This window comes from Poeciliopsis prolifica, unplaced genomic scaffold (assembly GCF_027474105.1).
Source record: "Poeciliopsis prolifica strain line A6 unplaced genomic scaffold, Auburn_PproV2 SCAFFOLD125, whole genome shotgun sequence".
In the NCBI taxonomy this organism is placed as follows: domain Eukaryota; kingdom Metazoa; phylum Chordata; class Actinopteri; order Cyprinodontiformes; family Poeciliidae; genus Poeciliopsis; species Poeciliopsis prolifica.
The window spans coordinates 251,256-274,551 of NW_026562500.1; the positions used below are offsets into that span (position 1 = coordinate 251,256).

General features: G+C 39.4%; 1 protein-coding gene and 1 long non-coding RNA gene across 2 annotated transcripts; one reads left to right on the forward strand and one right to left on the reverse strand.

Moving 5' to 3' along the window:
• Nucleotides 1–44: 44 nt before the first annotated feature.
• Nucleotides 45–2,588, reverse strand: LOC129355123 (uncharacterized). The gene is made up of 4 exons (XR_008605238.1): nucleotides 2,490–2,588; nucleotides 1,448–1,531; nucleotides 785–875; nucleotides 45–621 (listed from the first exon to the last, which is right to left on the reverse strand). It is a non-coding gene; the product is annotated as an uncharacterized LOC129355123 (long non-coding RNA).
• A 14,135-nt stretch (nucleotides 2,589–16,723) lies between these two features.
• On the forward strand, nucleotides 16,724–23,171 carry LOC129355163 (cytochrome c1, heme protein, mitochondrial-like). Its single transcript, XM_055024706.1, is given in 8 exon segments — nucleotides 16,724–16,837; nucleotides 19,435–19,625; nucleotides 20,311–20,437; nucleotides 20,521–20,678; nucleotides 21,110–21,249; nucleotides 21,252–21,269; nucleotides 21,337–21,437; nucleotides 22,638–23,171. Coding segments are annotated over 8 exon segments (921 nt in total). The 5' UTR covers nucleotides 16,724–16,756; the 3' UTR covers nucleotides 22,743–23,171.
• The last annotated feature ends 125 nt before the right edge of the window (nucleotides 23,172–23,296 follow it).

The window sequence follows — 23,296 nt, forward strand, 5'->3', positions numbered from 1 at the left end:
TTTAAGATAGCACTAGGTGAAAGTGTAGGAAGAACACTCAACAATTAGAAAAGGTACAACACAATTGTATTTTCAGAATTGTTATACATCGTTTTTTTACACAGCACAAAACACAGCTGAGTTGGACATTGAAATAAAAAAACAACTACAGTTTCATTTCCCAGCCAATTCTTTACAACATAAAACATGTCAGTATAGTTGCTCAACTTAGAGAACTGTAACAATATAAATCTTTTCTACTGCAGACTTTAAACACTCATTTTCCATATGAAACTTTACTCAACTTAGCAGCGAGTTTCATATTGAGAACTTGTGCTTTCTTTGATAAGTTATTTCCATTCAATTTCATTATTATTTTCTGTATTACTTCAAAGGTATGCTTGAGTTACTGAGCAAGTTGAGTGCTGAACGCACTAAACTTGAGGGTAGCTCAAGTTTAGTGCGTAGATTAGTCCCAGCAGCATCACTATTGCAGAAGATACACTGCCCAAGCTGTTCATAACTTCCACCTCCTCCAGGACAATCCCAACATCCAGATGTGCATCGGCAGCCTCTGCACCCTCTGCTCAAATGACGATTCCGAGGACAGTCTCGGCTTTTGCCATTTCATTCATCAACGTCCTAAGGGAGTTAGGGAAGGGTATTGGGGGAGAGACAATTCACATGTAATTAAATAAATAAATTAAGACTGACATTGATTGAATCACTCATGGACCTTAGTTGTTGAAAGTATTTTAACAACTCTTAGGACCTCTATTGTAAACACAAAGAGAATTTAACATACCATGTACTCCCTCACCAGCTTCTCTGGATCTTCATTTAGGTACACACAGACCTTTGAGGATGCACTCTCATCTGCCCTCAGCAGTGTCATCCTAAATATGCAGATCAAAAAACAATGAGAACAATCTCAAAACTCCAGCAGTATAGGTTCACACACTTGAAAACATGGCTGCATTCAAAGGAAGTCACAACAAAAGTGATCAGTGGCTTGCAGTCTGTTTGAAAGATATTTAAAATTGTTAGTATCCCTTCATTATGCCATGACTAAAATGGAGTTTAACATCTTATTTAAACATCTAACTGAAGCTGTTAGATGTTTAAATAAAGACATGAATATATCACCAAAGAAATATGTGAAAAGTACAGAATGGTCAACACAGTCTATATCCTTCTACTTAAATGAATATGCAAAGCATTCCATGTCTTACAAGTACATGGACAGTCTATGTGGGCATGGATAACGTCACATATGCCGGTGTTTAAGTGTAAAATGTTTTAACAGGTCATATCTACGAGACAGAGAGAGACTACACTCCTTACATTTCCACATCCCCACGCAAATAAAGACAAATAAACAGACTGGCCAAATAAATGTTTAGCTGAACCCTAGCTTTATAAGCTCTCTAACACTACATTCAGTCACTTTAGATCTGGCAAAACTTACTATTAGCCACTGAAATCTATAACTTGATAGCCGATGAGCCCCTTGACCAGTACTTACGCAGGTGGATTACAGACAGGTGATGTTCTGAAAGAGATCAGATATATTTTCAGCCATTAAAATATGCAATTCATACTGAACTGAGTTGTATCTTTTAGTACAAGTCCCTTGAATGCCTCATGAATATAACCACAGGACACATGCAAGCACATATGTGCAGAACAATGGTGAATTGAACATGGTAGAAAGCAATAGTAACAAAGGTCAAAATGAGCACAAACAATCAACACAAAAAACATCAACATTTCAAAATTAAACCAATGAACTTCAATATTGTTTCTGAGCTACAATTATTTGGGGACAACAAAGAAGAGTCCAAAAAACCCCAACATCTTTACAGCAGAGGAATATGTATTTTAAAGAAAAAAAAATAGAAAGCTCAAGTCTGTAATAATGGATAATCCATTGAGAGTTTTAGCCTGACAAAATATACTAGAAATCCATAACTAACAGGTATTTAAGGAACATTTAACAAAGCTCAGAAAGCAATGCTTTCTGCAGGTTTCACCAACTGAAATGTAGGGCTTTTTATTACCATAATTAATTAAGAATCTCGATGATGATAGAAAGGTACCAAAGTGTGTGTATCTACATTTACCTCCATAGTAACATTACTGAAATAGAATTAAAATAGTTAGAAATAGACTGATGTTAGATCCGTGTGTTAAAAATCCTCTAAACCTCCAGGGAGCTCAGGAGGAGCAAAACTGTGACATTTCTGGGGTCCATTTGTGTCTCTGGCAGCAGCTTTGTGACCCTTACACTACATATGGCTCTGCAGAGTTTTTTCGCACAGAATGTACCTAACATGGTGCGGCGATAAATGTAAACAAAAAGCTATCTGCCTTAACCTAACCGACTTAATCTACAGAACATGAAATAATGTGACACAAGTATGGAACAAGTAGAAAATGGTGCAAATGGTAGAGAAATTTTAAGTTACATATTTTTATATGGATTTAGATGAAAATAGTTTGACTCTTACCTTCTTCAAATTAAGTAGATGCACGCCAGGAATCTCCCCTCTGCCCTTGAAAAAACCCAACAAGGTGCAAGCCAGTTATCTCGCGTGATTTTCCGTAATCTCTTGATGTCTCTGGATCTCTTCAGCGGGAGATGAGTCTGACACAATAGCGCTTTGGAACTGACGTCACTGTGTTTTTTTTTTTATTAGATTAACTTTGACAAATATTGATATTGAATAAAATAAAAAAACACACACACACACACACACACACACACACACACACACACACACACACACACACACATATATATATATATATATATATATATTATATATATATATATATATATATATATATATATATATAAGATACTGCGCAGGACCCTCAAGCCTGGGAGCTTGAGGAATTAGATGTATTCAAGTTGAGATAACGTCATTCAATCACGTTAGTCCAGTTGAGAGAAAAAACCGATTGTCTCGCGTGTTCTCGCGTGATATCCCGTGATCTCACTCGTTGTCGTCAGCACAATATCAGTCTAATATAATGAATCATGTTAGCTCAACATGATTCAATTTTATAAATGTGAAGTCGTGGAATATCTTGTTTATCCAACATGATTTTATCACGTTTTCGTTTCAAACCCAACATTATTGTGTGAAAGGTACATGATATTTTTTTGTTAATGTAATACGCCCCGACTTTCTTTTTTTTTTGGCGGAAGATCTAGCTGACGTAATTGAATCACGTTATCTCACCTTGAATACATTATTCCATTTGCGAGAAAAAAACCGATTGTCTCGCGTATTCTCGCGTGATATCCCGTGATTTCCCGTAATCTTGCGGTGAACTTGCGTGATATCGCGTGATCTCACTCATGGTCTTCAGCATAGGATCGGTCTGACTATAATGAATCATGTTCGCTCAACATGATTCAATTTTATAAACGTTGAAGTTGTGGAATATCTTGTTTATGCAACATGATTGTATCATGTTTTTGGCTCAAACATGCAATTATTTAGTTAACAGTACATGATATTCTTTTGTTAATGTGATAACCCCTGAGGTTCCTTTTTTACAGTGTATCATGACCTGCCAAAATAATTCAGAGATTTATAAGTAGTGAACGATGGAACTGCAGGAAACTACCAGAACATCCTGAAGGCTGTTTGGAGCGGCCTAGTCAAAGTGCAGACCTGAAACTGGTTAATGTTTTGAAGGAAAACTGTCCAGTGTGTCTCAGTCACCCAAAATCTGCAGCGCAGCAGCACAACCCACATTTCACTGGCCTGATGACCTTTGACCAAAAACTTTGTCTCTCATTACTCACTTCCTGTTGTGCGCGCTGACAGGAAATGGAGTTTAGCTAAACTTCCTCCAGCGTTACTACAAAAATTAAAACATTTTGGTAATACATTTTTATTACATTTTTATTATTAAAAATCCTATCAAGTGTTTTTGGTCGAGTTTCAAGTGCAAATTTCTTCGACTAATTGATAGAAAATGTTTCCTCAAGAAATGTGAATTTGTTTCAAGTCAGTATTTCTTTAGTTCCCCTGTCAGATTATTTCATTCATAATAAAACATTTTTTCCAACATAAATAGTAATAATAATAAAAGTGAATAATTAAAGAGGTTCCGCTGGAACGCGGAGAGACGTTGATGAAGGAACGCTCTGACCCGTCGGACCCGGACCTGGCTGCCAGTTCCTGCTGGTTCCCAGTCCTGCCGTGGTTCTGGCCGGCTCGGGTCAGCCTGGTGGGCTCGATGGCCGTCGGATCTGTTCAGCTGATCCGAACGCAGAAAACAGAAACAAAAACACGTTTTCAAATATTGTTCAAGCTTCACTTGATGTGACCTTAAATCCTTTTTTAAGTCCATCAGGATCATCTGAGGAATCCGTTTCCTTTAGTAAAATGTCCTGTGAAACTTTATGACAAATGTTCTTCAAATAGCAAATGCACATTGAATTATGTTAATATGTTCATGAATACATCACTGTAAATGTGTGTGTTCATCAATAAAAGTGATTTATTAGAATCAGCTGTATCAAATGTAATTATTCTGCCACAAAACTATTAATCACATTGAAAAGTTTCAAACGTTGTCTTTAGTTTTGTTATTATTGCTAAATATAATATACTCAGACTCAATCTGAGAATGTCACTGATACTGAGATTGTGTCATTAACTCACTGGAATAGAAAAGCACTTTACAAAGTTCGGCCCGTTTACTTGCATCATCTTGCTGGCAGAGCCTCTTCCAATATGGCGGACGCTATAGCGCATCGCAACAACGATAACTTCCGGTTCAAAAGCACCGTCGTCCAATCAGCGATCTCCAACTGGGACAGTGGAGAGTCTATGTAGCGTCCAGTCCAGTAGATGGCGGTAATGCGCATCAATAGCTGCTTGACAACGCCGTAAAAAGACGACAAAGTCTTTCCGTTTTTCTGATGTTGTGTTTTCAACGTGTTGCACCTCAGGGCCACCGTAGTTTGTGGTTTTTGCATCATTTTGTTCCAAAGTTGGCTGTGGATTCATGTTGGATGGAAACGCTGACTCCAGTATAATATCAATAATTGTACTGGTTTGATACTGGTTGATCGTCACTGAAGTGAAACCTGGAGTGAAAACTAAACGATTAAAAACCTGGAGAAGAAGAAAAATTCATCCAGAAACTTCCAGATCAGTTTAGGACCCAAATTAAACTCAAAGCAGCAATTACTGTTGGTTCTTCTGTCTAATAGCAACATTTCAAAATATCAGAACCATCGTTTCATTTGATGCGATGACTGGAGTAAAACGAAGTGGACGATTCAGGAGAGCTGGAGAAGCTGAAACTTTTCCAGAAGCTCAAAGCTTTAGTTTCACGGCTGTAAATCAGGAAACACGGCGCTTTGTGTCAGAGCCTCGGATTTACGGTTCTGAATCTCAAACCTGGTTTTCCTCCGACTCAGTAAACCCGCTTTACGAGACCCAGTTTGACCTTTCACGTATTAAAAAGTCATTTTTTATTTATCCAGCAGGCTGAAGTTTAATGGCAGGAGGAGAAGCACAGAGTTCAGCTTCACTTCCAAAGTCTTCGCTTCATTTTGACCCACAAACAGAATTATTTCATCCATTTGGTTTTATTCTTTATGACCTCAGTGAAGAGTTCATGGAGATATTATTATTTTCAAATAATTAGGAATAATGAGGCATTAATCAGAGCACGAAAAAACTCAATGATAAAACCTCCTGGAGAAAGTCGAGCTTTCAGACTTTTCTTACAACTGTTATGAATTTAGTCTAAGACTTTTATCACAACACAAAGGAGCAAAACAAAGTGATTTATTTCAGAGGACCGAAAACTGTAGTTTCTCACAATCAACCCAATTTAAACTTACAATCAACGCAGAACGCTAGCTCGTTAGTTAGCTCGTTAGTTAGCTCGTTAGTTAGCTCGTTAGCTAGCTCGTTAGCTAGCTTGTTAGTTAGCTCGTTAGTTAGATCGTTAGCTAGCTCGTTAATTAGCTCGTTAGCTAGCTCGTTAGCATGTATTAGCAGCTTGTGAGCCTACAGAAGATTTGTGCTAGCGACTTAAACATTTACCTGACAGAAATAAAACCCGGGTTGTTTCTGCTTTTAAGGATTCTTAAATAAATGAGTTTTTGTGGGACGACATCTCGAGGACATTCAGGTGAAAACAGAAAGTGGATTCTCCACTGGCTTTTTCCTGTGGTTGTGTCCCTTAGGGTTAGGGCTAGGGGTCAGGGTTAGGGGTCAGGGTTTGCTGTGATCCCAGTGGGAATCACAGCAAACATTGTGTTGGAAGTCAGGGAAATGCCTTAAACAAAAAACAAACAAACAATGAAAAGTTGTTGGCCCCGCCCTCACAGCGACTACAGAAGAAAACCATCATAACTGGGCGGACTAACAAAAGGAAAACCAAACCCTAAAAGACAGCAGGGGGCAGCGATGTCTTTTAGCAGCTATGACCCAACAACGTGTTGCCCAACCACACCTGAATCAACCAGGAAGTCAACACCTGGCCACCATCCTCCAGCTTCCTCTTCATGGAGCCTCAGGCTGCGGGGAGAGCGCCCCCTACTGGTGCCGCCTGTTACAGTTGTTACTTCATGGAGTTAATCTGAAAATGTTTCTGTAAAACTTTCCAGAAATGGCTGAACTTTGTCCATATGAGCGGTGGCTCCGATTCTCCTCCTCGGTCTCTAAAATCCAATTTGCTGGCTTGTTATTGTGAGATCATCAGATATGAAGGAAAGCCGGGAATTTCCACGTCTCATCGCTGTGAGAGCCGAGATGATCTGAAGCTCCAGCAGCAAAAGGCTCAGAAATAATCTGCAGGCTCAAGTTTCAGACATCAGGATAAACACAGAGTCCAGTGGCTTTCTGTGTCCAACCAGAATGACCTCTGACCTCCCAGAAACAACGATCCCTTTAGCTTTATGATGCTAATGTCTCTGCTAGGTTTTATTTGGATTTTCAGAAAGTAAAACCCGTTTCAGTGCAACAGCGTCAGGCTGGAGCTGTGAAGAAAAATCAGATTGACAAGAATCGACTTTCAGTTTGTGGACGGCTGAAACGGATTATTAATAATAAATGAACACATGAAGTAAAAACAGGAATCACAAACTGAGCATCAGGAATGAGGAAACTAAACGCCAAACGGAACGACGGGCCGTCGCTTCCAGATTCAGATCAGGTGAAGTTTTATGTTTTTGTTAAATAAATTTTTCTGTTTCTTTTAGCTGAACTGGAGCAGCGGTTTTGGGTTTTCATGTTTTCTTTGCGCTCCGCTCTCAGCTGCACAAATTGCTCATTTCCTCCCGACTTTGAAAGCAGATCAGTTTCACATTGTTCACATTTTTCATCTTTTAAGATCCATTTAGACAATTTAACACATTTGAAGCAAAGCTTTAACTTTTGGAGCGAAAACATGGTTTAGTAATAAAAAGTCTGACTTTTGCAGATTATTTATTTTCATAATTTTATGTAAACATCAACAAAGTAAATAAAAACAACCCCCAGCACTGCAGGACACATGCACAAAATTCAACGTAATTTCGGTCCAATGTAGTCGAAACTGTCAGAAACCAAGTGAGTGAAATATTGAATGTAAAAAATATAAAAAATAAAGATTACAGTCTGTAAGAAAGACTGCAGCAGGTCCCAGAGCCTCCAGAATTTGTCCGACTGTTGACAGAGATTTGTGCTGCTGGTTGCTAGGTACTGCTAGCTGCTGCTAACTCTGCTAATTGCTAGCTGCTAGGTATTGCTAGCTGCTGCCAGTTGCTAGATGCTGCCAGTTGCTAGGTACTGCTAGTTGCTGCCAGTTGCTAGCTACTGCTAGCTGCTGCCAACTGCTGCTAATTGCTAGCTGCTAGGTACTGCTAGCTGCTGCTAACTGCTCCTAATTGCTAGCTGCTAGGTATTGCTAGCTGCTGCTAGTTGCTAGATGCTGCTAGTTCATAGGTAGTGCTAGCTGCTGCTAGTTGCCGGCTGCTGCCAGTTGCTAGGTACTGCTAGCTGCTGCTAAATGCTGCTAATTGCTAGCTGCTGCTGCTAGCTGCTCCAGCAACAGACACCAAAGTGAAAAACTCTATTGCTCACATGTGAAGGTTTCTCCTGTATCGGCTAATAAATGAAAATACATTTTTCAGGTTGTGCAAAGGAAGGCAGGTGTTTCTCCTTCACCGTCTGCGTTTGGCTGAGCAGACATGATTTGGTTTACAGTTTGGTGTCAATGAAACCAAACTGTTTCATTTACACTAAATCTGGTTTCTCAAAATGTGCATTTCATACTGAACTGTGACATCATTGTATAATTTTTTTGGTTTTATCTTTATACATTTTTCTGTTTTTCACTTAGTTTTAGGTTCTTCATCATTTAAATTTTATCTGTTACTAACTTAGTTTGTTGAATCAAATGTTAAAGTTGTTTCTAAACTAAATGAGAAGTCTCCATTTTGCCTTCATTCCATGTAACTAAATGATTTGTGTGTTTACATTTTCTTTATGAGTCCTGATGTCTAAAATAAGACGAACTGGCTAATTGTGACAGTTTTTTTTTTATTTGAAAAAATTAAATTTGGCAAAATGGCTGCTGGTGAAAAGGCTGCGCTGCTGTTATAAAAACAGCTGTACATAAAAACTTGTTGCTCCTCAAAGTTCTGAGTTTCATTCTGAGAAAATAGTTTTGGAAACAGAAATAAAGAGTTAGAAGAGCAGCTGGACGACCAGGAAGCAAGAATGAAACATCAGATTAATTATGTGTGAATATTTCATCTTATTAATCAAAACAACCCAAAAATTTCTAATAAACTAGAAACACTTTCAGAAAGTGTTTTTTGCACTTTTTCTGAAAGAAAAGGCGCCTGCTGCTTATTCACAATTAAAATATCACGTTTTTTTATTATTTTGTTTATTTTTATTTTCTTTGATGTTTTATTCTCTACATGATTAAAACTGTTTCGTCTTCTGTTTGATTTGATTTTCATTTTCCAAAGAGCCGAACAAACAAGCACAGAAACTCCAGAGGAAGTTTCTCAGCAGTTCAGACTTTAGGAAAATGTTTAGATGAAAAATGAAGAGCAGAAGCTGCTGCTAGATGTAGATCTGCTAGAATTAGATGAGATCTGCTGGCTGAGATCTGCCTGATTCTCTCATCATGGCCGCTCTGCTAAACCAACTGAAGTTATAAAGTGTTTTGTAAGCTTTATTAAAAGCGGAAATTTCTGCATCAAATCACACAAAAAGTAACAATATTTACAAGTTAAAGGGTCAGAAGTTTTATTTTTTATTGTCCATTTAGTGTGTAACAGTTCAGTGATAAATACTGCGATGGTGACACAGTGGCTCCATGTATCGTCCTTCCTGATAACTCTGCCTGCGAATTACTTTTTAAAGCGACAGTTTTTATAGTTATATTTACATTATTGACATTTTAACTGGATTACTACTAACCTAAGGACTGGGGGATTTTCTTACTTTTATTGTTATTTTTACTTACTTTTCTTTACCTCCAAGTTAAACCAGGGCAAAATGCCTCCGATTGACCCCAAGGACATGAGCAGCATTTTACAACGACTTCAGTTTATAGAAATGAAGATCAAACTGCTGGAGGTGAACTTTGAGATCAATCCTGCCTGTGGAAATGAGACGACCCTTCCTCAAATCAACAGAGAGGTCGTGCGCCCTGCACCGAGCAGCTCACCCTGGAACGCTCTGGGTGCCAAGCCGAAACGGGAGTCTGGCACTGTGGATCCGATGAGACGATTATCAGGGAGAACCCCGCACCTGGACGAATCAGCGTGGCCGGCTCTGAGCCGAAACCCACCTTCAACTTCAACACCTGCTCCACCAAAGAAAGACAATCAAGCAGCTGCAACCAAAACGCCTCCACCGACCCTGCTGACCCCGCTGACCCCGCTCCCAGGGACAAAGCAACCAGCAAGAGCCTCAAAACATTCTGACTCTGTGGGAATCCCACTGAAAAACAGATTTTCTGCACTCCAGCCTGAGCCTCTGAGTGAAACTTTGCCTTCAAACATCAACAGTGAGGCAAGACCAACACATCCATCCCCCAAAGCTCCAAAGGACAAATGGACCACCAGGAAAACTAAAGGTAACCCAAAAGTGCTTATTGTTGGAGATCAGGCAGTGAAGGGAATCAGTGACGTTTGCAATCCAAGGAAAACAAGAGTGATGTATTTTCCTGGTGACACTGTATCTGATTTAACCAACAAACTGCTCTCTCTAACCACTGATCACCCAGATATTCAGACTTTAGTTGTGCATGTTGGAGCCAACGATCTGGCAAAGCAAAAGTCTGAGATTCTGAAAAAGGACTTTAATATTCTTCTGGACACTATGGGAAAACTGAGAATGAAGTTATTTCTCAGTGGTCCATTCCATCACCTCAATGGGGAGACGAAAAACACTCCAGGCTGCTCACGATCAACAAATGGCTGATTAAAAGCTGCTCTACCAGCTCAGTGACCTTCATCGATAACCTGTGGATCTATTGGCAGCGCTTTCTCCTTTTTGGAAAAGGAGGACGCAATCTTAATAAACATGGGATAAAGCTACTCACTGCAAACCTTTTTTATTTTATCAACAAGGACAGCAACAGGATCATCGCGTCAGAAGAACAGGCTCAAGGATGTCTGACCAGGATGGAACGCTCCCCGGATCAGGAGCACGATATTCCAAACCAAGCTGATAAATCGACTGGAGACGGAGCGACTGCTTCCCTCGCTCCTTCCCCCCTCCCTCTCTGCTCCTCCAAGCATTCACAGGATTCAATGGATACCAATGAAGAAATGTCTTCCAGACCAGAGTTTCTTAAATTTACAGATGGAATGAATCAACAGGTTCGCCTCGGCACGTCTCTCCTTAGCACTCACGTTACAGACCTCACTACATTTAAGCCACCTGCCCCTGACTTCCCAGAGGATCCATCACTCTGCGTTTCTGAGGTCAGAGGTCGGGGACCAGATATTATCTTTACACCTGTCTCCATCCAGAATGTGTCTGGCCCCCGGGTTCTGCAGAACAGGACATTACCTGTCCAGATCACTACAAGAAAATTTACAAAAACCAGAAATATGAAATACAGCGGTCCTAATTCAAACCTCAGAGTGATCCCCTGCCTAAAGGAACCTCAGACTGAAAATCTTTTGGCCTCCAAGCCACTTAAAGTAGCTCTTTTAAATATCAGATCACTCTGTGCTAAAGCTCTGTTAATTAATGATTTCATCACCGTGTATAATGTTGATGTTATGTTTCTGACAGAAACATGGTTGAATGACGATAATGACCAAATTGTACTCATTGAATCAGCGCCTCCTGACTACAATTTTTTAAGTGAGAATAGAAAACATAAAAAAGGAGGAGGCGTGGCTTCTATATTTAAAAATACCATAAACTGTAGTAAAACTCTTTCGGTCATTTCACATCTTTTGAGTATCTTGGAATTCAGGTTAAAGGCTTCAAACGAACTTTGACACTAACTTTATACAAAACTCCAGCATATGTGGAAAATTTCTTTACTGACTTGAATGATCTTCTTTCTCTCATATGCATTGATTATGATTATTTAATAATTGTTGGTGATTTCAACATTCATGTGGACAAACCCGAAAACAGAGGAGCAAAAAAGCTCTCTGATATTTTAGAAAATTTTGGTTTAACACAACATGTTAAACAGGCAACACACACTCAAGGACACACACTGGACCTGGTTATCAGTAAGGGTGTGAATATTTCCAATGTCTCTGTAACTGATGTCGCCCTGTCGGATCACTTTGCTGTTATCTTTGAAGGTTCTTTATTCTTTGACCAACTTGGACAAACAGCTGCTGTCACAAAACGTTCTTTCACAGAAAACACAGCAGAAACATTTAATCAAATCTACTCTTCCTCCTCACCCTTAAGCTGTAATGATGTAGATCAGTTGGTAGATGATTTTCAGTCTAAAGTTTCATATATCATTGATTCTATTGGCCCAATTAAAGTAAAGGTTTTGACTGGTAGAAAGAAATCTCCATGGAGAAATGCACAAATAGTTCGATCTGCAAGACAAGTCTGTCGCAGGGCAGAACGACAATGGCGTAAAACTCAACTTCACGTTCATCACGACATCTACAAAGAAAAACTACGTAACTATCACTTAACACTAAAACATGGAAGGGAGGCTTTCTTTGCAGATGTCATAAACAAAAACATCAATAATGCTCGAAACTTTATTTGCAACAGTTGACAGGCTCACAAACCCTCCTGTGACGTTTCCACCTGAATTCCAATCTAATGTTGCCTGTAATACGTTTTCTGATTTCTTTTCAGAGAAAATAAAACAAATCAGAGGATTAATCTGCACATCAACTCTAAAGCCAGAACCATTGCTGTACCCAAACAAAACAAATACAGGAAAAATTATCCATTTTCAACTACTTAATTATAAAACTCTAGAAGAAATTATAAGTCAATTAAGTTCAAGCTCCTGCAATGTTCTAGAGCTCTGGATGTTCTAGATCTATAACTCTAGAACATTTCTTTAAGAAAGTCCTGCCTGTTATTGTTACTGATCTGATCCAAATCGTAAACTCATCGCTTACATCAGGCGTTTTCCCCCAGGCTTTGAAAACAGCAGTCATTAAACCACTGCTAAAAAAGAACAACCTGGACAAATCACTATTGCAGAATTACAGGCCAATCTCAAACCTCCCATTCATCAGCAAAGTTATTGAAAAAACTGTGTGTAAACAATTAAATAGTTTCCTCATGATGACCAACTGCTTTGACACTTTCCAGTCTGGTTTTCGTGCTCACCACAGCACGGAGACTGCCCTCGTAAAAGTATTCAATGATATCCATATAAATACGGACTGTGGGAGAACCACAGTGCTGGTTCTGGACCTCAGTGCAGCTTTTGACACTGTCGACCATGACATATTACTGAATCGACTTGAAAGTTGGGTTGGACTCTCTGGTTCGGTGCTCGACTGGTTTGAATCCTACATAAAGAACAGGGATTTCTTTGTTTCAATTGGAAACTTCTCATCAAAGAGGTCAAAGGTCACATGTGGGGTACCCCAAGGTTCAATCCTAGGACCCTCTTATTTAATATTTATATTCTCCCACTAGCTCAGGTCATAACAGGAAATAATATTAGCTACCATAACTATGCGGATGACACACAGCTCTACATTACGATGTCACCAGGTGACTCTGAACCCATCCAATCACTGAATAAATGCTTAGAGCAGATAAATGTGTGGATGTGCCAAAACTTTCTCCAGCTGAACAGAAACAAAAACTGAAGTCATTATTTTTGGACCTAAAGAGGAACGATCTAGAGTCAATGCACAGCTTCAGTTATTACAACTAAAACCTAGCGATCAGGCCCGAAACCTGGGAGTAGTGATGGACTCGGACTTGAACCTCCAGAGCCACATAAAGACAGTAACAAAATCGGCCTTCTATCACCTGAAGAACATCTCCAGGATTAGAGGACTAATGTCTCAGCCAGATCTAGAGAACTCATCCATGGTTTATCTTTAGTCACATTGATTATTGTAACAGCGTCTTCACAGGCCTGTCCAACAAATCAATCAAACAGCTGCAGCTGATCCAGAAGCTGCTGCTCCTGTTCTCTAAAACCAGGAAGATAGAGACATAACAGCAGTTTTAAAGTCCACTGGCTCCCTGTAGCTCAAGGAATAGATTTTAAAATACTGCTGTTAGTTTATAAATCACTGAACGGTTTAGCACCACAATACATTAAAGATCTGCTGTTGTTGTATCAACCTTCCAGACTCTCAGGTCTTCTGGTTCTGGTCTGCTCTGCATCCCAGAACCAGAAAAGAGAGGAGAAGCAGCTTTCAGCATCTATGGACCAAAAATTTGGAACAAACTTCCAGAAAACTGTAAAACAGCGGAAACCCTGACTCCTTCAAATCTCAAGTAAAAACGCACCTGTTTAGAATTGCATTTGAAATGTAATATCAGCTAAATTCTAGGTTGGAGTCCTTGTCAAATAGTATTTTGACTAAAGTACCATAAATTCTAGGTTGGAGTCCTTGTCAAATAATATCTTGACTAAAGTACCAAAGGTTTAAAGGCCCAGTTGATGCCTATATGTATGAATTTGATTTTGTGGATATGTATGTAATTTTTTTTTTTTTTTTTTTTTTTTTTTTTTTTTTTCCTGTTGTGGGCAACGGGGCCCGGCGAATACCCGTGGTTAAACGGACGGCGGAGTCCGGCGGTAACAGGCGCTTAAATTCCGTGACAAAGGGAAGGGGGGAGAAAGGGAAAGAGAAGGGAAAGAAAGGGGAAAGGAAAAAAAGGGAAGAAAAAAACTTGGTATTTTATTCTATGTTGCATGTCTTTGTGTTTTTGTGTTTATGATGTAAAGCACTTTGAAATGCCTTGTAGCTGAAATGTGCTATACAAATAAAATTTGATTGATTGATTGATTGATTATTACAGATTGTATGACTGACCAGTGGAGGGCGCTGCACAGTCTGGGGAATTTCCTGGTTCCTGACACATTTAGGCAACCAGTACAGGGCGTTAAAAACTGCTCATCACAGGACTACATACATATTTTAGCAGGAATGTCACTAGTATTTCTAATACAAAATAAAATGTCTTAAGAAATTTGACTTTTCATTTGATGCCTTGAAATTGGGACTCTGTCTCTTTAAGAAGCTGCTGCTCTTCCTGACACGCCCCCTTCAGCACAACGTTCCTCCATTAGCTTTGAGTTTGCACTTCAGTGAAAATCTAGATATTGATCAAATATAGTCATTGATTTTGTTCATAAACTTGAACTGAAATCGTTTGAGCTAAAAACTGATTCCTGACAATCAGATGAGAATCGTGACAGTTTCAACATTCAGACAGAGAAACATTCAAACTTTAGAGGCGAAGCGTTTTCCGGTGCAGATCCGGTTTGGGTTTGACTGTTTACATAAACAGAACTCTGTTCATGTTCATTCCTTCATATTTGCGATTATATGGATTAAAATGCAGATTTTGTCTCGTTCTGGATCCAGCTGCAACATGAACCAGGACATTTATAAAATAAATGGGATTCTGGATTAAACAAAGAGTTTAATGTAAAGCAGGTGGAAAACAAAGATTGTTCCTTTAATTGAAGTCTTTTCATCCATCTGAAGGCTTTTGGAGATTTTTGGTTCCTGTTCTGGAACTCAGAGTAACAAACTCAGTTCTGTGATTTTCCTTTTCTCTCTTTTCATCCCTCAGCTCCACAGGAATCCAGGTTGATGAAAACCTTATCATAACTGCTGCTTTATTCAAAGTATGTTAAAAATCCACAGCCTGTTTCTGCTCCTCTTCTGTTTGAAATGATGAAACGTTTCAGAGTCGTGGACGGATTCCTTCCTTCTTCTAACTAATATGGATGCTTTTATTGTTAAGCCTTGCAAACACATGGACAGAAATGATTGCTGCCTGTAGAATTATGAATATAAAGTCTGGTTATTGTTGTTTTTTAAGCAACAAACAAAAATCCTTTTAAATAAAATGAATTTCAATGGGTGATTTCACGGAACTATGCTGCCATCTTGTGGAGCCAACAGGTAAAACACTTCAGTGAAATCTTCACATTAATGCTGATGAACATTTTCCTTCATATTAATGTGTATTAATGTAGGAACCATTGAATGGGATGATCTTCCAGGCCTGCATGACAACAAGAATAGTCTGATATTATTCATATATTATGTTTTACAGGAAGAAACATGTTAATCAGAGACTGGCAGCGGTTGGATCCATAACGAAAAAATAATTGTTATGCTACTTTTTATGCTTTGCATAATTTTTCACAAGTAAAAACTTAATTTTGTGTTTTGCTGGCATTTAAAATAACCATCCTTTATGTTGATTCTGTGTCATTCATTCAGTATCGTGACTTTATTTCGAATTAGTGCTGATCTGAACATTAAATTTGCTTTATTCTGACAGCAGATGGTTTCAGAAGTTCGCCAACAGACCAGATTAAAGGTTTTTGTTGAAATCAACATAAAAATAGCAGAAGATTTAAAAAAATGACTGATGTATTTATTATTTATCACGTATTACCAAACAACTGAAGGACAAAATAGAAAAAAAGTTGTGTAAATAGGTTTTGTAAGTTTGCGTAAAGTTAAATTAACTACCATAATGCGTGGTATTTCCGGTTTAGTTATATTCAAAGTAATTGTTATTCAATTAAGATCGTTTTGCGTCAATAATAATTCATTAACGGTCCATCACAGTATAAAGTTAATAAATATTAAGCTTACATTTATCTGCAAATAGCTTAAAATTATCGTAGATGAATTAATTGTTCTTTCCCGTAGGAAGAGCTAATACCACCAATTAAATAAAAGTCATTCATGGGGTTTTGTTTATTTTTAAACCATCCATAATTAAATACCAATTAAATACTCCTTAAATTCATTATTTAATTATAATTTCATGGGAGTTCCGTTGTAGAACTGGACTCAAACAAAAACGTCTAAAGTTAGTTTATTAGGCCTTCGTCATTCTGGGCCAAAGTGTTTTAATGACTTCAGCCCAGAGCTGCATATGGTTCCATACAGTCAATCCTAACAAGTTCCACTGACTTAACTGGTTTTATTCTGACAAACAACTGGTCCGTCCATCATGTAACCAGATAGTCACACTCCGGTCTTTTATTTTGAAGAACCGTCCGGAAGCGCTCATTTTGTGTCTCGTGCAGCTTGCTGGTTCCTCCATAGAGAACTGGGAAGATGGCGGCGCTTCGGGTCGTGGCGCTCTCCGGGAGTGGGAGAGCTCTTCTCTTTACGGGGAATCCTCTCAAGACTTCCAAGGTAGATCGATACATGGGCTTAATATAAATCTTTCTGAAGGTCGGATGTTTTAAGGCTGTTTTCATTGTAAAGTTATTTTGTCAGGTGTCTCCAGCGAACCATCATTAGCATTAGCTCACCGGCTAGCGGCGGACTGGCAGACAAGGTCACTTGTGTTCCCCCGGATTTCAGGCTGTCTTATTGGGGTGACTCTTTTTATTTGTGGTGCTTAAGTTAAACTAACGGGGAGTGTGTTTCTAGTTTTTGTCTAAATGCCGCAAAGCAGTTGTTCTTTCCGTTAGCCAAGGCAGCCAGAGTCGTGTCGGACTGTTAGCACAAAACAGGTCTGGACTGGAACAGATTCCTCCTAAAACGGGCATAAATCCACCAGGAGGGCAAATCTTCTGCCCCAGGCGTCTGCAGAAGCTGCCGATGTGTTTCAGTTCAGGTAAAGGCCACTATTTGCATCTGAAGCTTTAAAACACCGACTTCCAGGCGCTAGAGCTAACGAGTTAGCAATGGGAAGGCTGATGACAACTTCCGGTGGAGAAAAAAGCCGGTTCCTGGATTATTAGGCTAGAAATGAATATTACTGAGATATGTATCAGTGGGGTTGGGGGGCGTGTACCTGAGGGGATCAATTGCATCTCTTAAATCTGTCAACCAAAGTATTTTTTTTTTAATCAAAATGTATTATTTTGATATGAGAGCCGTAAAGATTAATCCTGGCTATAACCAGCCGTCATCTTACAAAGCGTTTCAAGAATCGGATTCATGTCCTGTGGAGGCTGGAGGTGGGGCTGGTTGTTGTGGTGAGGGTCAGAGGTCATGTGCTCTCCCCCTGTCTGGTTATAAAACACTGGAGGTCAGTTTCATAAGAAACCTGTGAAGGTCTTTATTTATCCTCCTGCTGCAGAACGAAACCAACATTTCATCACTGCTTTCCTGTTTTACAGTGAAGAAGAATATGAAACTGAATAGTGGCCTATTAAGAAAAAGAAATAAAAAATATTGTTGGTCCTTCTAGTGTATTTTGCAGTGGAAATTGAATGTAATTCTGTAATAAACTAAAAAACTGCTAAAAATCAGAATGCATTGTCTATATTGAAAACCTCTTCAGTTCAGTCTGAAGCTGCATTGTGATGGCAGCTTGTTGCAACAAATATCAACTTGAGTCATTTTGAAAGATAAACATTAATTCTTATCAAGTTTCAATATCATCATTTAAACAAGAAAATATCCCAACTGCAGAATACTAAAGTTTATTACGGCTGTTGGTAAAGAGTTTTATTGATTGATGTCCATATTTTACACATTTTTAATCATTTCTACAAACGGGCTCTTTGCGCGGTGCTGACGTCACATCTTGTTTCCGCTTTCAGTTTCCACGACAACAAGAAAAGACAAAGTCGTATTTCAGATGCAAATAAAGCAAAACTATGAACATTGTTGTCTTCTAATACAATGGGCTTTTACGTTTTCATGGATTTCCAAACGATCCTGACTTAAGAAGATGGCGGGTTGAAAACATCCGTGGCTACCAGCTAAAGCTAACCCCGCAGAGCAAAGCTCTCATTTCACTCCGGATCGGCTTCTTCAGCCTGAAACTGCCGGATGAGAAGGACGGCAAATAAAGGAGCCTCCTGTGTTGTTTCCATGGAATCACTTCTGTATCCGTCCTGACAGTTTCTGGGACGAGAGAGCAGAGCAGATCCAGACAGCCGAGCAACTGTACAACCCACTGGAAACACCGTCCTGCTTCACAACAAACATGCTAAACTAATAAAACTAAATAACACAGAGACCTTCAGGAACACGGCCATATTTTTCTAAAAGCAACAACTCTGACCCCGAACAGTGAACTACAAGTCCAACTCCAGAGCTGCTCTACTGTTGAGCTCTGGGCTTGTTGTGCTTCAGAAGCAAAAACCGAACCCTAACCTTAGCCCCAACCCTAACCCTAACTCTAACCGTTACTGGGTCTCTGACACCAACGACCAGAAACACGTGTAATACACGTGACAATAAGTACAACTAAAGGCAAAAACATTTTCCTTTAGAAAATTTTAGAAAAATGTTTAGATACTTAAATAGCAGATTTTACAAGACAATTGTCCGAGACTATTACCTACTAGCATAGGCTATTGTTAGCCACAATAAGCTAAAGTTATTGTTAGCCACAGTAAGCTAAAGCTATTGTTAGCCACAGTAAGCTAAAGCTATTGTTAGCCACAGTAAGCTAAAGCTATTGTTAGCCACAGTAAGCTAAAGCTATTGTTAGCCACAGTAAGCTAAAGCTATTGTTAGCCACAGTAAGCTAAAGCTATTGTTAGCCACAGTAAGCTAAAGCTATTGTTAGCCACAGTAAGCTAAAGCTATTGTTAGCCACAGTAAGCTAAAGCTATTGTTAGCCACAGTAAGCTAAAGCTATTGTTAGCCACAGTAAGCTAAAGCTATTGTTAGCCACAGTAAGCTAAAGCTAGCTCTGCAGCACCAGGTTAAAATGGACCGGAAACCAGCGAGCCGCTGTTCCGGAAGCTGACGTCAAATAGGTCGTAGTTTTCCTTGTTTCTGAAAAAGAAAACGTGTTTATGAACGTGTTATTTTTCTCTCTTCAGGCCAACATGTCTTTTGCTAGTCTGTCGGGTAAGAAGAAGGCTGCCTTGACGACGCTGGGCGTGGTTGCCGGCGGTGGCGCGGGGCTCGCTCTGATGCTCCACCAATCAGTGAAGGCGTCTGAGCTGGAGCTCCACCCCCCGTCGTACCCCTGGAGCCACGCGGGGCCGCTGTCCTCCCTGGACCACGCCAGGCGAGTAATCAGCCGATCGATTGATCCATATCCATATAAAACCAACAGCCAGAGCAGAAATGAAACCAAAACTGAAGAGAATAGAAACATTTTACCTTTAAGATAAAAAACCTTTTGTTTGACAGGAAACTCCTGGTTTTAAATCTCCTTTACTTTTGAAATATTAACCACTTTATCTAAAAACTGTTGTATTACAAAGATGCACCAATCTGATGTTAATATCGGATATTGATAAAAAAATATTGTCAATCAGATATCAGGGTTAATATTCCTGATCAATAAGTAGATCTATTCAGTCTAGTTCTATACTTTATTTTACATGATAGATAATTTCACTTTCTGAACAATTTGAAGATTTGTTGGTTTATTTTTATGTTTGTTAGAACTTATTAAGAATTTGATTAATTCACTTTTTGCTAAACTATTAATGTTACAGGTCCGACATTTTGCAAATGGTAGAACTGTTGTATCATTTTTTGTCTGAAGTCAGCTTGGAGAAGATTTCTGTTCTTTTTATAAAGAAAATATTCTTTTTGAAACCAGAAACACTTGGCTTTTAAAGTAGAGTGAGTTGAAAACCTCCTGAGAAACTTTTCTGGCATTTTTGGTTTTTTGGACTTTAGAGGATTCACAACAAGAGCCTGTTGTTTCTGCTCTCATCCTGACTGTTTCTGATTGGCTGCAGCATTCGCCGTGGTTACCAGGTGTATAAGCAGGTGTGCTCCGCCTGCCACAGCATGGAGTACCTGGCCTTCAGGAACCTGGTGGGCGTGTCGCACACCGAGGACGAGGTCAAGGCCATCGCCGAAGAGGTGAGGCCGCCGCCGCAGCAGCAGCCGGCTCCTCCTGCCACCAGGGGGCAGCGCCGGCTCATGTAGCTCCATTCGCTGTGCAGGTGGAGGTGGTGGACGGCCCTGATGAGAGCGGCGAGATGTTCACCAGGCCAGGAAAGCTTTCGGACTATTTCCCCAAGCCGTATCCGAACCCTGAGGCCGCCCGGGTCGCCAACAACGGGGCGCTGCCCCCCGACCTCAGCTACATCGTCAACGCCAGGTACTTCCTCCAACGCTCACTGAAACCATTGGCCACTAATTTAGGAATCGATTAACTGTTAACTGGAGCATACAGACTGAAAACGGCCCTCAGCTGAAACAAATGAAGCCAAAACTACAAAATAGAAACATATTTAACGTCATTACAACTCCAGTCTGTAAATCTGTTCCGCCTGATCTCCTCTGGTTCCCTTTCAGCTTCACTTGGTTCCATTTCTGTCAAATTTTCTGCCATTAATGGTGTGCTCATTAATGGCACACCAACTGGATGATTGATAACTGCATCCAGTTATCAATCAGATAATCAATAACGATCCAATCAGCTCTGCTGTGTTGATGTTCAGTCCAGCTGAAGGTTCTCATGTAGGCAATAAAACTGATGAATGAAAAGACTGATGGAGATGCTGGCTGTTTGTGCGGCGCCCCCTACAGGCATGGCGGAGAGGACTACGTCTTCAGCTTGCTGACGGGTTACTGCGAGCCGCCTGCAGGAGTCTCGGTGAGAGAAGGACTCTACTACAACCCCTACTTCCCCGGCCAGGCCATCGGCATGGCGCCGCCCATCTACAACGAGATCTGGAGTACGAGGACGGTAGGTGGCACCCGATTGGCTGCCGCGCCGCAGAAGGCCGCGTCTCATTGGCTGTGTCTGGCTGCAGGAACCCCGGCCACCATGAGCCAAGTGGCCAAAGACGTTTGCACCTTCCTGAGGTGGGCGGCCGAGCCGGAGCACGACCAGCGGAAACGCATGGGCCTGAAGGTAGGCAGGGGGCGGGGCTTAGGGCGGGGCTTAGGGCGGGGCTTCAGCCTTATTGTGGTTTATTAGATTAATAATCTCAGGTAGATTATCAAACTATTCCACCTGGATCAACACAAGACAAAGATTAGAAACGGAACATTGATAAATACTTTACAAGACAAAATTAAGACTAAATTTCAGTGATTTCAGAGATTATTTAAAAATAAATAATCTTCCCTTAAAGTATAAATTTGCTAATTTTATCAGTTCAATATTTATTTGTTTCAAATCTGTAATGTTCTTTTTTAATTAGGAGTTAATGTCTTTACAGAAAGCAACATGTTCAGTGAAATAACTGCAAATAACTGTAAATAACTAAATTACTAAATAACTAAATTACTGAATAACTAAATTACTAAATAACTAAATTACTAAATAACTAAATTACTAAATTACTAAATAACTAAATAACTAAATTACTAAATAACTAAATAACTAAATAACTGTAAATAACGAAATTACTAAATAACTAAATTACTAAATAACTAATAACTAAATTACTAAATAAAAATAACAAAATAACTGTAAATAACTAAATTACTAAATAACTAAATTACTAAATAACTAAATAACTAAATTACTAAATAACTAAATTACTAAATTACTAAATTACTAAATAACTAAATTACTAAATTACTAAATAACTAAATAACAAAATAACTGTAAATAACTAAATTACTAAATAACTAAATTACTAAATAACTAAATTACTAAATAACTAAATAACTAAATAACTAAATAACTAAATTACTAAATAACTAAATTACTAAATAACTAAATAACTAAATAACAAAATAACTGTAAATAACTAAATTACTAAATAACTAAATTACTAAATTACTAAATAACTAAATAACTAAATAACTAAATTACTAAATAACTAAATAACTAAATTACTAAATAACTAAATAACAAAATAACTGTAAATAACTAAATTACTAAATAACTAAATTACTAAATTACTAAATAACTAAATAACTACAGCTGTTTGTTAGTTTGAGGCAGTGGTGATGCAAAAGCAACCGTATCCATAGCAACAGAGACCGGTGCGATGTCACGGCTTTGCCGTAACGTCCCTGACGTTTGTCCGTAACGTCCCTGACGTTTGTCCGTAACGTCCCTGACCTTTGTCCGTAACGTCCCTGACGTTTGTCCCTGCAGCTGCTGATGGGCTCTGCCATCCTCATCCCTCTGGTCTACTACATGAAGCGACACCGATGGACGGTGCTGAAGAGCAGGAAGATCGCCTACAGGCCTCCAAAGTAACGGACAACAAGCGCACCCCGACCCAGGGCTGAACATGAGAATGGTGCGTTCAAAAGCCCCACAGAGCTTATTGCCCTCTAACTCTGCCCCCTAGGGGGCAACTGATAACACACAGCATGTTTTCAGACGAATATACGATGATTTCAGTCAAAAATCCCTTTTTTTTTCAAGCAGTTGTTATTGAAAACCTGTGATAGTTTTCGTCTGAGTGTTCTTGAACGCATCCTGCTCAGAGTGTATTGACCTCCATCAGCAGCGGCGGCTACATGCTGTCTGAGTTTCATTATCTCTGCAAGATACTCCATGCTGACGCTCGTCTCTGGGTCGGCCTCAGGCTTCTCAACGTTCTGCGTTTGTAAATTAATTGTTTGTCTTCAGAAAGTCTGACATAAACTGTTTTACTGTACAAAATAAATTCTTCTAAACGAATCTGTCTGGTTGGATGTTTCTGTTCTGCAACAGGTCTGGTGCAGCTGATGGCTTAATCCAACCCTGGATTATAAATCCAGAGAGGTGGGCGTGGCCTCTCAGCGGGGGGCGTGGCTACGTACTGA